Source organism: Hippocampus zosterae, chromosome 7, assembly GCF_025434085.1.
Source record: "Hippocampus zosterae strain Florida chromosome 7, ASM2543408v3, whole genome shotgun sequence".
Lineage (NCBI taxonomy): Eukaryota > Metazoa > Chordata > Actinopteri > Syngnathiformes > Syngnathidae > Hippocampus > Hippocampus zosterae.
The window spans coordinates 15992703-16007631 of NC_067457.1; the positions used below are offsets into that span (position 1 = coordinate 15992703).

The following is a 14929-nucleotide window of genomic DNA, read 5'->3' on the forward strand; positions in this document are numbered from 1 at the left end:
AGTTAACAAGCACACACCCTTTGACGGACAGCCACTTCGTCACAGGAATAAGCAAGAACATTTCCCCATGATCTCTGTGATCTTTTATTGCTCTGAAATGGTCATGCATCCCCGCAGTGAATTAGATTCAAATGTCATCCTTGTCGACATGCTTACAATAATGTTCTAAAGTTTGACCTCTTTTCATGCTAAAAACACAGAGTACCGTATTTTACGCACCATAAGATGCACCAAAAAGCATTCAATTTTATCAAAAGCCGACGTTACGCCTTCTAATCCGATGCGTCTTCAATATGAATCAATATTCCGATTTCTTGAACGTGGTATTTTAAATGTTATGTAAAGCGCTTTGTTACAGCTGCAGCGGTTGTGAAATCTCTTTCTATAAAGCTGCATTGTATTGTATTGCGTGGTATTCCCTTTAGCGTAGCTCCATCTAGTGCAGGGGTGTCAAACTCATTTCACATTGTGGGCCACATACGGCCTCGGTAGATGTAAAGTGGGCCGGACCATTAAAATGATACCATACTCTGCTATAAATTACCAAAATAATGTATTTCTGTTGTTAGAACATTAGTAAAATGTTGAAATTTAATAAACAGATCTTTTACAAAACATTTTATGAAGCTCCTTAGATTTCATTAGACAAATGGGCAATTTACTTTTATCATTCACATATATGCATTGTAACTGACCCCACTGATTGTACAAAGGCACAAAACTTGAACAAGTAATTGGTATTGAAAAATATATTAATGCACTTTAAGATTAAATGACATTTATAAAGAATTTTAAACCATTTACACATGCATATAAAATCTAAATGTAATCCCTACCTACACTTTACAAACTCAGGAGAGTGCTATTAAATGTGTAAAGAATGACGTATTCACATGTCCTTGATAGCGTCTGCTGTGTTGGGTCTGTCTCAGTGACACACTGAGGCTGCTGTTGTCTTTTTCTCTGATCAAAACAATGTTGTCTTTTACTCCGATCAAAACAGTGTTTCCCCCTAGTGGATACTCCATAAATTGCACCTTATTAAAATATTCATTGTCTTTTATGCATTTTTCTTTCACTTTTAAATTATCCTGCAGGCCAGATTGAACCTCTTTGCGGGCCGGATCCGGCCCACGGGCCGTATATTAGACACCCCTAATCTAGTGGATGCATAACGCAAACGCTGTCACTATTGTATCTTCTATTCTGTGCGCCTTGTAACGTGGCGAGCCCTATATATGAAAACAGTTTTAAAATAGGGCATTCAGTGAAGGTGCGCCTTATACTCCGAAGTGCCTTAGAGTGCAGAAAATACGATTTATGTTTATGAGACCACTTCTGCATATGTGTGTAGAGAATCCTGATAAATTTCAACAAACCATCACTGTTGACACATTGAACTTGAGGATTTCTTGTTCCTGGTCCACATTCCCTCTCGTTATCAGGGATGCACTCTTCCAGCTTAACCACGAGCCAGTCATAGCATCTGGGGTCTTCGCATGGTATTGCTTCCACCAAGTGTGGGCAATTTCCTGTCCCACCCGTTGGATCGTTGATGATCTTCCGTTTCCTCATTTTGAACCCTGTTAAGAAACAGCAGTGACACGAGAGTGCAAATAACGCACCTTCAGATCAGAAGCACCTTCTTTCCAAAATATTTATTGGACATACTAAAGCTTGGCCTTGGGTCTAGTTTTTCCTGATAGTTTTAGTTTTTACCACCCATGTATTGGCCATTTCGCTTGCTCAAGGGCATGAGATTCCTTGATCCAGGTCCTGGGATGAGGGAGGCGTTAAGTAGCCAAGGTCACTCACCCCCCTAATCCACACTACTGCTCAAACCCGATAACACAGCGGAGCTCAGGACTACCTGCGGAGCTCAGGTAGAGGCGGCAGAGTGTGACTTTTGATGTATATAATTAGTCTGTCTGTTCCCCTTTAAAAACCTTTATTGAACCAGTTCCTGCAGCTTTACATATACAGTATTGCCATGTGTCCAGAAACCCACTGATGGAGGATTTATCTCTAAACCAGGGAGAAGAAAGGAATGCATCACGAAAAGATGAGGCTTGTATAAGGCATTGCTTCCATACCATCAACTATGTGTATTCAGACTTGCGGGGTTGTGAGTTGGCTGAGCACAAGGTTTGATTTTAATGAAAGACACAAACATCATGGAAAGAATATTGGATTGGGATGTGATGACCTATCTTGTCCATTCCATCATCTTAGAAATTGTTTTATTTATTTATTTATTTATTTAGGACAGTGCATGTTAATCAACACAAGAAGAAACAATGTAAATGCGCCGGACTTAGCATAAATGCTATTAGCTGCAGTCCCAAGCTAGCTTTGAAGTAGGGGAGAAACAAGGATGCTGAAGAAAAAAAAGGAAGACCGCTGTTTGCAGCTGGCATCATGATCTGAAAAAAAATATGGTTTCAAATCTCCACGCTGTCACAAGCTGTGTTGTATCTATTGCCACCATGTGGCTAATACATTTTAAATTGCTGCGGATTCAAATGAAGGATTCCAACTGAGCTCTGAGGTAATCACTGAGGGATAAAAGTGGAATGTGGCATACCTGGAGTGGCAGGTGCGACTGTTGAGCCTTCTGGAGGTGTCATGGGCTTATCAAAAATACACTGAGGAAGGAAAGGGCCGACCAAAAGCCCCTTACGGAACAATGAGTCTACACCAGACTAGAAGACATGCTGATCATGAAAGGCGTTTTATCAGTAAGTCTATTCATCTCAACTTGACTCCACCATCCATTGTCTTGCTGTTGATGTTGTCAGTCATTCGCTTGATTTGTTGTGTAAAACAATAAAAGTGACGATAATGCAACGATGGCTTGTACCATCTCTCAATTGAGAGTTTTGCATGCAACTGAGATTTCTTTTGTTCCTTTCAATATTAGACTTGTAGGTCTATATTCCGCCCGACAATGAAATACTACAGCACCTCTTGAATAGTCTAATTTTGCTTTTTCAAGGCTGCATTCTATGAAATTCATTAATTTACCTTTTACGATTTTTATCTGGTTGCACAGAGGAATTTCTGACATTTTTTTTAAATTTGTTTATTTTTATAGTTGGCATTGCTACATCTGCATAAACAGACTCAAGTAGCTTGACCATTCTAATTGTGACCCAGGAAATGAAACTCTAAAGAGCAGATGTTTGCCAATATGAATGGCATGATCACCTATCACAGCTGCAGTACAACTCCCGTTACCTTTCTTTGCCGTTTGATCCTGGCAGTTCTCATAGGTGCAGGGTCCCCAGGCACTCCAGGATGATACTTCACACTCGACCGGACAGTTTGTATGGCAGAGCTGGGTGGTGTTGGGAGGAATCCCAACACACAGATCACTGTTCACTGGCCGTAGTGCTAAATGGAATGCAAAAAATATATATATTTTTAAACGTCGACACATCATGGCAGGGAAAATACACCTCATTGGTTAGTGAGTCAAACATTTTGAGAATAATATGAGAGAGAGAGAGAGAGAGAGAGAGAGAGAGAGAGAGAGAGAGAGAGAGAGAGAGAGAGAGAGAGAGAGAGAGAGAGAGATAGAGAGAAAAAGTTGGCGAGTTAGATAACAAGCTGGCTAGCTAGATCACTAGCAAGATAGAGAGATAGGTAGCTGGACATCACCTTTTGTAACCTGTAGTAAAAACATCCTGGATTCAAGATGGTATTTTCATGGTTTCCTCTGAATCAAGACTTAAACAAACTTTCTTTAAGATTGGCACAATCGGCTGGAAATCTGAAACTGATATTACTGCTGTACTTCAATTTCCAGTTACTTAAAATTCTCATTGTTCATCAGGACAAACCACATGCCCCACTATTCTTTAGATGTAACATTTATGCAATACAATTACAATTAACTTACACCGTACACCACATTTCAATTTCCCAAACCCACAATAGCCAGGTTTCCACTGACAATTCATGAAGATGTATTATTTTCTTAAATTATCATCAATTTCATGTTGGGTTTCTCGGGGGCTAAGAACAACTGTAGGTGACTCTTTGCAAGGTCATCAGGCTGATGAATCATTATTGCTGTGCCACAACAGGACTCTGACTCATTCAGATGTAATTTACCTTCTTCTTGGCTCAAAGCGCATCTTTTAATGGAATCACTTAAATGTGTGCACGTCTGACATGCCCTTTATTACCTATTTAATGGGAACAAGAAAATTTAAGTCAGAAAAAAATAAATACATATCTAAATACAATTATTGGGAAAAAATGTCAATAAATTTACACATATGTGACTCTGCAGGCTGCAAACCATGAGTCTGTGACAGTCCACTGTATTGCCAACAACAAAAAAGAAAATTTTCTACACAACTGCACTTTGCTGTGTTAATACGATACTAAGTTTATCCAAATTAAACATATTTATTGTACGCTGAATAAGCAAATAACTTTTGTTTGGAACTGCTTCTCGTGACACTTTTTGGTGTCTATCCTTAAAAGAGGTTTGCAATTTAACCCCCCAAAAATTATTTTTCCTAAATGTTTAGATTGACTGATACAGTGAAACTCCTCTACAACGAAACCTCCATGGGCAAAAATACCCCAGAGTGTGAAAAAAAATTCATGCATGAATGCCATTTCCACTTTTCTCCTCCCACTACAACAAAAAGCCCCCCTGTTCCGTGATACGAAATCTTTTTCCCTGCTCTTGCGCCGACTGCTTTGTTCGGAAGCGGCAACAGTAACCACCACACTGGTTTACACATGCGCAGTAGTACAGGAAGTATTTGTTTCAGACGCAGCAAGAACGTTGCATTGCTGAAATGGCGACAAAGCGGACCTTTGCATACCAAGGAGTTAAGAAAAGAAAAGCTTTCACGCTTGAAGACAGGATAAAGGTAATAAAAATGAAAGATGGAGGAAGCAAAATAAAAGACATTATGCAAGAAATTGATGTAAGTGAAAGTAATGCTGATCGTAAATTTTGCAATTTCTTTCCTTTTTACTTTCTACGCTGCCTATATGAAGTGTCAAATGAGTGTAGACTCGTACTGATGCACTATTGGAATAAAATAAAAAGTACACATATATGTTTTTTGTGTGTGTTCGTGTTTATGTCTGAGATCAAATTTGCTAGAGTGAAAAGTCCCCTGTTGTGAAAAAATTCTTGCTGCAAACATGATTTCGTTGTAGAGGAGTTTCACTGTAGTAATTACATCACAAATTCTTGACACCTTGTGTGTCACATTTTCTTTCTCTGAGTGGTTGATTTTCCTCAGATGCGGTGGCATGGCTCATAACTAGTGCTTGGAAGACAATAGTTCCTTTGTTCTCCTCCTTGTTCAGTAAAACAGCTGCACACAACCACAACAAAGCTTGATGAATGGAAAACTCAGCACGTGCTAACCTTGACCAGGTAACACTGTGCCAGTCTACCAGATGGTCTTGGTTTCATTGTGCTCTACTTCCAGCTGCCAAATTAGGATCCTATGAGACTGGTGGCCGAACAAACATTAATTTTCTTTCCACGTTAGGATGTTAGGCTCTGTGGCATCAGAGTAGCACAACTGTTCCAACCCCCATTTCAGGGTTTGCTCTCCCAGTGGTGAGGTTGTTTCTTTGAAGGAAAAGAGATTGGTGAACTGTTGAAATAACACCTACATTCACCCATGAATAGTATGCTTTATTAATGATTAAAAGAAATATGGTTTGCCATGAAAAATTGAAAGGTATATCCATTATGACAATTATTAATTAGGGACATTTGCAAAGACCTTGAACTGACTCTGACTGATTCTCAAGATAAGATAAGATAAGATATCCTTTATTTGTCCCACAATGGGGAAATTTACAGCCTCCAGCAGCAAGAATACAGTATATGTAGAAAGAAGAAGAGAAAAAAAACAACAACAAACATCTTTCAATTAAATACAATATGAACACAAATGGATAAATCGCAGTACTATTTACAATTTACCTTCACATCATTTAATTATTATTATTATTATGATTGTTATTTTTTATTCATCAGCCTGACAGCAGTCGGTAGGAACGAGCGTCGGTATCTCTCCTTCTTGCAGCGCGGGTGTAACAGTCTCTGGCTGAAGGAGCTACCAAGTGCTGTCAGGGCGGGCTGGAGGGGGTGGGAGGGACTGGCCATCATAGCTTTTAGCTTAGTTAGCATCCTTCTGTTGCCCACCTCCTCCAGAGTGTCAAGGGAGCAACCCAGGACAGAACTGGCCTTCCTGACCAGTCGCTCCAGTCTCTTTCTGTCCCTGGCCGAGATGCTGCCTGACCAGCAGACAATGCCATAATAGATGGCCGAGGCCACCACCGAGTTATAGAACGTGTTAAGGAGTGACCCCTGAACCCCAAAAGACCTCAGTTTCCTGAGTAGGAAGAGTCGGCTCTGTCCTTTCCTAATCAGTGTGTCCGTGTTTGTGGACCAGTCCAGTTTGTCGTTGAGAAGAACACCAAGGTACTTGTAGGAGGTCACCCTCTCTATGTCCATACCCTGGATGTTCATCTGTGCTGGTGAGGACTTTTTCCTGCAGAAATCCACAACCAACTCCTTAGTTTTCCTCGGGTTGATCTGGAGGAGATTCTGCTGGCACCAGTCCACAAAGTCCTTTGTCAGTCCCCTGTACTCCCGATCATCCCCTTCTGTAATGAGGCCAACAATCGCAGAGTCATCAGAGAACTTCTGAAGGCGGCAGTTTGGAGTGTCATGTCTGAAGTCCGAGGTGTAGAGGATGAACAGGAATGGAGCCAGAACAGTCCCCTGCGGCGCTCCAGTGCTGCAGAGAAGCCTGTCCGACTCACAGCTCTGCAATCTCACGTACTGCGGCCGATTTGTGAGGTAATCTATGATCCATGCTGTGAGATGGTGGTCCACTCCGGCGTTCTGCAGTTTGCCTCCCAGCAAATTGGGCTGGATGGTGTTGAAGGCACTGGAGAAATCAAAGAACATGATTCTCACAGTGCTCCCAGCCTTCTCCAAGTGTGACAGCACTGAGTGGAGGAGGTAGATAATGGCGTCTTAAACGCCGATGCCAGGCTGATAGGCAAACTGCAGCGGGTCCAGTGACGGGCTCACCAGCGGTCGAAGGTGGGCGAGGATGAGTCTCTCCAGCGTCTTCATCAGGTGAGACGTCAGCGCCACCGGTCTGTAGCTGTTCAGCTCCTTAGGGTGGGGGGTCTTGGGCACTGGGACCAGGCACGAAGTTTTCCACAGCTGTGGAGCTCTGCCCAGCTTCAGGCTCAGGTTGAAGATGTGCTGGACAATGTTACACAGCTGGTCAGAGCAGGTCCTGAGGAGCCGGGAACTGATCTTGTCCGGACCTGCTGCCTTCCTCACATTCATCTTCCTCAGTTGGTTCCTTACCTGCTCTGTTGTGACGGACAGGCAGGAACCAGGTGACATACTGGGTTGATGAGAGCTGGTCGAAAGAGGAGGGGGAGGAGAAGAAGTCCTCAGTGAGAGAGGTTGCAGTTTGTGGTTGGGGGAAGGGACAGACGACTGGTCGAAACGGTTGAAAAAATGGTTCAGTCCATCTGCCCAGTCCTTGTCCTTCTCGACCACTGTCTTTGGGTTGTCATGGCCTGAGATGGTTTTCAGGCCCCTCCAGACACCAGTGACATTGCTGGCCTGTAACTGGTCCTCCAATTTCATCCTGTATAACTTCTTCCCCTCCCTGATCTTTCTTCTCGGCCGAATCTGCACGGCCTTCAGCTCCTCTCTGTTTCTCGACCGAAAAGCTCTCTTCTTCTCCTTCAGCAGGGTCTTTATGTCCGGATTAATCCATGGTTTGTTATTGGAAAAACACCGCAGAGTTCTGGTGGGTACAGTGTTCTCCTCACAGAAGTTTATATAATCCGTGATGGTGTCAGTGAGTGCATCAATGTCCTCCCCATGAACCTCGCTGAAGAGTTCCCACCTGGTTGTCGCGAAGCAGTCTCGCAGAGCCTCTTCAGCTTCCGATGACCATTTCTTGACCATTCTGGTCACAGTTGGTTGCCTGTGCACCAGGGGTTTGTACACAGGCTCGAGAAATACCAAGTTGTGGTCTGCTCTTCCAAGAGGGGGGAGGGAGAGGGGTTTATATGCCTCCTTGGTATTGGCATAAGACAAGTCCAAAATATTATTGTCTCTAGTGGCACAGGTTACATACTGCTTGAAAGTTGAAAGGGAGGACGACAGAGAGACATGGTTGAAGTCCCCAGAGATGATCAGCAGGGCATTGGGGGACTGTGTTTGCAGCCTGCTCACGACAGTCATCAGGGCATCACACGCTGCATCACTATTAGCCGACGGGGGGATGTACACTGTCACGGCTATGACGTGTGAGAATTCCCTCGGGAGATAATGGGGCCTGTGGCTAATGGCTAGCAGCTCAATGTTGCTAAAAAGTTGCGTGTGCTATCTGGATCTCCGTTCACAGGATACGTAAAAAGATTAAAGCAAATAAAGGAGATGAGCATAAATTAAGCTGCCCCTCTCCCCCCCCCCCCCCATGGGTTTGGGGTACAAAACCACCCAAAACAAAATGGGAAGAAGTAATAAATAAAGTAAAAGGACGAAAAGAAACTCAAACAGGGATATGAGCTGCTGGAGAGGCAGCCACCTCTCCAACAACTTGTTGTGCTCAACAAGCACAGGGTGACTTTGAACCCACAAATCCTGTATCCATTTAGGGACTTCTATTTTGTCAACATTTATCATATTTTGTATTTGTTCTCTGCTTTGTAGCTTGTGTTTCTATTGAAGTCCTCCCTTCCAACATGGCACACAGCAGCAAGGATTCTGCTCCACATTGTATTTTGTTTACGGAAGCACAGAGTCCAAAATGAATAAAAATTACTTATTTTCATTCATTCATTCATCTTCCAAGCCGCTTGATCCTCACTAGGGTCGCGGGGGGGTGCTGGAGCCTATCCCAGCTGTCTTCGGGCAGTAGGCGGGGGACACCCTGAATCGGTTGCCAGCCAATCACAGGGCACACATAGACGAACAACCATCCACGCTCACACTCACACCCAGGGACAATTTAGAGTGTTCAATCAGCCTGCCACGCATGTTTTTGGAATGTGGGAGGAAACCGGAGCACCCGGAGAAAACCCACGCAGGCCCGGGGAGAACATGCAAACTCCACACAGGGAGGCTGGAGCTGGAATTGAACCCGGTACCTCTGAACTGTGAAGCCGACGTGCTAACCACTGGACTACCGGGCCGCCCTTACTTATTTTTATTAAACTCCAATTTGAGGGAAGTTGGGACGTTGTTTAAAATGTATTTCAAAATGAAATGCAATGGTTTGCAAATCATTTTGGATTCAATTGAATGCACCAATAATCTGAGATATTTGCTATTAAAACAAATAAAGTTAATTGTTTTTTCAAATATTTGCTCATTTTGAATGTATGGCCTGCAACACGTTCCAAAAAAGCTGGCATGGGTTGTCATGTTTACCACTGTATTACATCCCTTTCATTTTATAACACTCAATAAACATTAGGGAACTGAACACACTAGTTGTTGAAACTTTGTGGGTGGAATTCTTTCCTGTTCTTGTTTGAGGTACAGCTTCAGTTGCTCAACAGTCTGCAGTCTCCATTGGCATACTTTGCATTTTATAATGTCGTACACACATTTTTAATGGGAAACGGGTCTGGACTACTGGCAGCCACTCACACTCTTTTACCCCAAAGCCAAACTGTTACAACAAATACTGAAGGTAGTTTGGCACTGTCATCGTGAAATGAGCTGGGACATCCTTGAAAATGACACTGCTTGGATTGGCAGAATATGTTGCTCCAAAACCTATGTGTACCTTTAAACTTCAATGGCACGTTCACAGATGAGCAAGTTACCCATACTTACAAACCCCCAAACCATCACAGACACTAACTTTTGATCTTTGCACTAATAACGGCCTAAAGGACCCATGAGTTCTAAAAGCAATGTACCATATTTTCCGCACTATAAGGCGCACCTAAAAGCATTGAATTTTCTTAAAAGCCAACAGTGCGCCTTATAATCCGATATGCCTAATATAGGGATCAATATTCTGATTACTTAGATGTATTATATTAAATTTTCTGTAAAGTGCTTTGTTACAGCTGCAGCAGTTGTGAAAGTCCTATTTAAATACAGCTGTTTTGTATTGTATTGTATTCCCTTTAGTGTAGTTCCATCTAGTGCAGGGGTGCCCAACCAGTCAACTGATCCAAAGGCAACCGTGGTGTGTTTTGTTTTGTTTTTTTTGACATGAAAGGAAGACAGTGTTGCCAAACTTAGCAACTTTTTTATTTAGTGAGTATTCAGATCCTCTCGAGTAACTCTTTTTTCAATAAAGTGACTTGTAACAACCTAGCAAATCTGATGTTATTGGAGACTTTTGAAGACTGTGTAGTCAAAGCACTTTGTACTCAATGAGCAGCGCCAGGAGCTGTTGTGGCCCATCCCCCAAATGAAGCCGCTGCTGGCTGATCACGCCAGGTTTACAATCTGGGCTGGATGGATGTAAATGTAAAACTTTTCTTTGTCTAAAATTGTTGATTCTTCTTGCACGGAAGCCTCTCTCTGGTTTTGTGTCGACATCATTTTGGATAACTACACTAAATTCGAGGCACAACACTGGGGACGTTTTCTTATTTTCACTGTGATCACCACCACTGCACCGCTGAACTCTGATGCATAGCACGGAGTCAGCCCTGTTACGCGTTTCTAATGACATCCTCCTGGCAAATGACTCTGGAGACCACGTGTGTCTGGTTTTATTGGACTTAACTGCAGCATTTGATACAGTGTATAAAGTATTCTGCTGACTCGTTTGCAGCACTTGGTGGGCGTGGGCATTGGCGGCAGTGCTCTGAGTGGTGACTCAGAGCAGCCAAGGCTGACACAAAAGGTCCTGTCAGCTAGATAGGACCTAAACCACTCAAGAGCACTGCCGCCAATGCCCACCAAGTGCTGCAAACGAGTCAGCAGAACACTGTGATCCACTGTTTATTGTGTTAAATCGCTCCATGTACAGCACTTTGTATGCAGCGATGGCTGTTTGAAAGTGCTCTATAAATACTGTTGACTTGACTTGACTTGACTCTGGACGTGCTTCAGCGCACTGTCACTGTCAGACGAACTACAGGGAAGTTCCACCCCCTTTATTTATAACAAGTAACAATAGTGTCACTTGCATATATCGTAAACATCAACAAATAAAAATTACAAAAGAAAAAAGATGAGAAAAAAACATCCCCCCCAAGTAAATCACACACACTGATGACATGATTGGGCGATATTTGGGACAGCCATTAGCTGCTTTCCTTACCGATGAATGAAACGCTGCTGGAAGTTGACCGCTGTTAGCAGTAGTGAGCAGCTAATTATCACCAGCTAGTTATCACCGTGAAATGTAAACATGGCTGAGAGGAAACGATCCAAAAACTACCATTTTCCCCTTGAGTGGGAGCAAGATTGTTAATTTTTTGTTTATTTTAATTCAAAACATATGTAGGAAAGCTGAATGGCTTGGCCCTGGAACCTTTAGTGTTTTAATGTGTGTGTGTGGGGGGGGGGGGGGGGGGGGGGGCTGGTAGATCTCCAGAGGTTGGCTCCTTGAAAAGTAGCCCTTGGGACAAAAAAGGTTGGGCACCCCTGATCTCGTGGATGCATAACGCACTCGCAACCACTATTGTAGCTTCGATTCTATGCGCCTAATAATGTGGTGCACCCTATACATGAAAACAGTTTAAACTAGGCTGTTCATTGAAGGTGCACCTGATTGATTGATCCAAAACGCCTTATTGTGCGCAAAATACGGTACCAATCATGATACGCACCTATTTGCAGTTAACCTGCTCCATCTGGTGTGTGTGACACCCAAAGTGGGGTTTTTTTTGTTTGTTTTTGCTTATTGGCTTTTAGTATTCCTAATTCCCTTTCACGGTCTTTTATTATTATTTTTGAAAGTACCTGTATTTAATTTCTATTCATCTTGCAGGAAATGCCTCAGTCCTAGAGATAACCAGTTGATGTATACGAATGTAAAGTGTTAAACTAAATGCAATCACATAAAAGCTATGAAATCACTCAACAATATCCACTTGTTGATCACCCAGCTCTCACAACATGACAGTTCTAATGAAACTGAAATCCGCATTCACCGCAGCGTCCGATTTCCCACAAACTTTAGCGTTTCAATATTTTGTGTTTTTATTCCTCATCTTTTGCACCCTGATAATATCGCCAGTGAATTCTTCGAACGCTACTCAAGACCACTCAGAAACACGTTCCACATACTTGAGCAGGTTGGCTTTGCAGGTGGAGCTGACAGTGTCCCATTTCATCCCGGCAGTATTTATAGCGGCAAATGATCGAAAGTGTGAAACTCAATGCTGTTATCCGAGCATTGAGTTTGGCAGCGTGAAATGTAGCACTAGAGGATAAAAGTGGGTGGCTGGTAGGAAGCAGATGATCTGAAGAATTTTCCAGTCGAAGACGCCAGTTCGGCTTCCTTGGCCAGATGGACTGAGACTTATCGTGTCAATGAATAAGCACAGGCATCCGAGCAAGCCACTTCCAGCCTCCGTACAAGCAGCGATGCCACCAATTTATGTGAAAGCTCATTTTTCAGCTGCTGTCGACTCCGCATGGCTTTTGCATGCATATTTGCATATATTAAAGTGGTGACGTCTCGGAATTAATATGAGGGGAAAACCAATTCAATTCTCATCTCTGGTCCACACATGAATGGGAAAGCGACTAACCAGATGTTATGGCTCTGATACGCGCATGTGTGTGTGCGTGCGTGTTTGTGAGTGTGACCCGCAACACTGAACAGATGATGTAAAAGCTCACAAACAACTATTTTGACCATCTGACAGCTTTCACAGATGTTCTCCCATCATCTTGTTTGAAAACACGTGTGCTGATGAAAGCGCTTTTCTCTCCGACCTCTTGAATGCCGTCGCCAAACAAATGCTCATCTTCCCCCGTGTTTATGTTGGCTGCCACTGGCCGTGGCAGATGTAGAGTTTTGATGTAGTTTCATTTATATATTAAAAAAATATATATACAGGTATATATATATTATATATATAAGAACGAATGAAATATATATATATATATATATATATATATATATATATATATATATATATATATATATATATATATATATATATAGATACCAATCAAAATGTCTTCTATTGGAGAGATGCACACCCCTTATATATATATATACATGATTGGGCGATATTCCAATCTTCTATTGGAGAGATGCACACCCCTTATATCCTTTATATATATATATATATATATATATATATATATATATATATATATATATATATATATATATATATATATAAAGGGGTGTGCATCTCTCCATCCATCCATCCATCCATCCATCATCTACCGCTTATCCGGGGCCGGGTCGCGGGGGCAACAGCTTTAGCAGGGAAGCCCAGACTTCCCTCTCCCTAGCTACTTCTTCCAGCTCTCCCCGGGGGATCCCGAGGCGTTCCCAGGCCAGCTGGGTGACATAGTCTCTCCAGCGTGTCCTGGGTCTTCCTCTGGGTCTCCTCCCGGTGGGACATGACCGGAACACCTCACCGGGGAGGCGCTCAGGAGGCATCCGAATCAGATGCCCAAGCCACCTCATCTGGCTCCTCTCGATGTGGAGGAGAAGCGGCTCGACTCTGAGCCCCTCCCGGATGACCGAGCTTCTAACCTTATCTCTAAGGGAGAGCCCGGACACCCTGCGAAGAAAACTCATTTCAGCCGCTTGTATCCGGGATCTCGTTCTTTCGGTCACGACCCATAGCTCGTGACCATAGGTGAGGGTTGGGACGTAGATCGACCGGTAAATTGAGAGCTTCGCCTTTTGGCTCAGCTCCTTCTTCACCACGACAGACCGATACAACGTCCGCATCACAGCAGACGCTGCACCGATCCGCCTGTCGATCTCCCGCTCCCTCCTACCCCCACTCGTGAACAAGACCCCAAGATACTTGAACTCCTCCACTTGGGGTAAGATCTCCTCCCCGACCCGGAGGGGGCACTCCACCCTTTTCCGACTGAGGACCATGGTTTCAGATTTGGAGGTGCTGATTTTCATCCCAACCGCTTCACACTCGGCTGCGAAACGCTCCAGTGAGAGTTGGAGAGCCCTGTTTGAAGGAGCCAACAGCACCACATCATCTGCAAAAAGCAGGGATGAAATACTGAGGCCCCCAAAACGGACCCCCTCAACGCTTCGGCTGCGCCTAGAAATTCTGTCCATAAAGGTTATGAACAGAATCGGCGACAAAGGGCAGCCTTGGCGGAGTCCTACCTCCACTGGAAACGATTCCGACTTACTGCCGGCAATGCGAACCAAACTCTGACATCGGTGGTATAGTGACCGAACAGCCCGTATCAGGGGATTCGGTACCCCATACCCACGAAGCACCCCCCACAGAACTCCCCGAGGGACACGGTCAAACGCCTTCTCCATGTCCACAAAACACATGTAGACTGGTTGGGCGAATTCCCACATACCCTCAAGGACCCTGCTAAGGGTGTAGAGCTGGTCCACTGTTCCACGGCCGGGACGAAAACCACACTGCTCCTCCTCAATCTGAGGCTCGACTTCCTGACGGACCCTCCTCTCCAGCACCACTGAATAGACCTTACCAGGGAGGCTGAGGAGTGTGATCCCTCTGTAGTTGGAACACACCCTCCGGTCCCCCTTTTTAAAAAGAGGGACTACCACCCCGGTCTGCCAATCCAGAGGCACTCTCCCCGTTGACCACGCGATGTTGCAGAGGCGTGTCAACGAGGACAGCCCCACAACATCCAGAACCTTGAGGAACTCCGGGCGGATCTCATCCACCCCTGGGGCCTTGCCACCGAGGAGCTTTTTAACCACATCGGTGACTTCAACCACAGAGA

At 43.9% G+C, this 14929-nt stretch overlaps 1 protein-coding gene across 1 annotated transcript in view; it reads right to left on the bottom strand.

The window, feature by feature from the left end:
- LOC127604300 (thrombospondin type-1 domain-containing protein 7A-like) overlaps positions 1-14929 on the bottom strand; it is a 117817-nt gene that overhangs the window by 50002 nt on the left and 52886 nt on the right. The window contains exons 5-6 of the mRNA XM_052071347.1: positions 3238-3393; positions 1380-1583 (exon numbers count right to left, since the gene is read on the bottom strand). Coding sequence (XP_051927307.1) covers positions 1380-1583; positions 3238-3393 — 360 coding nt within the window. The remainder of the gene's footprint in view (positions 1-1379; positions 1584-3237; positions 3394-14929) is intronic.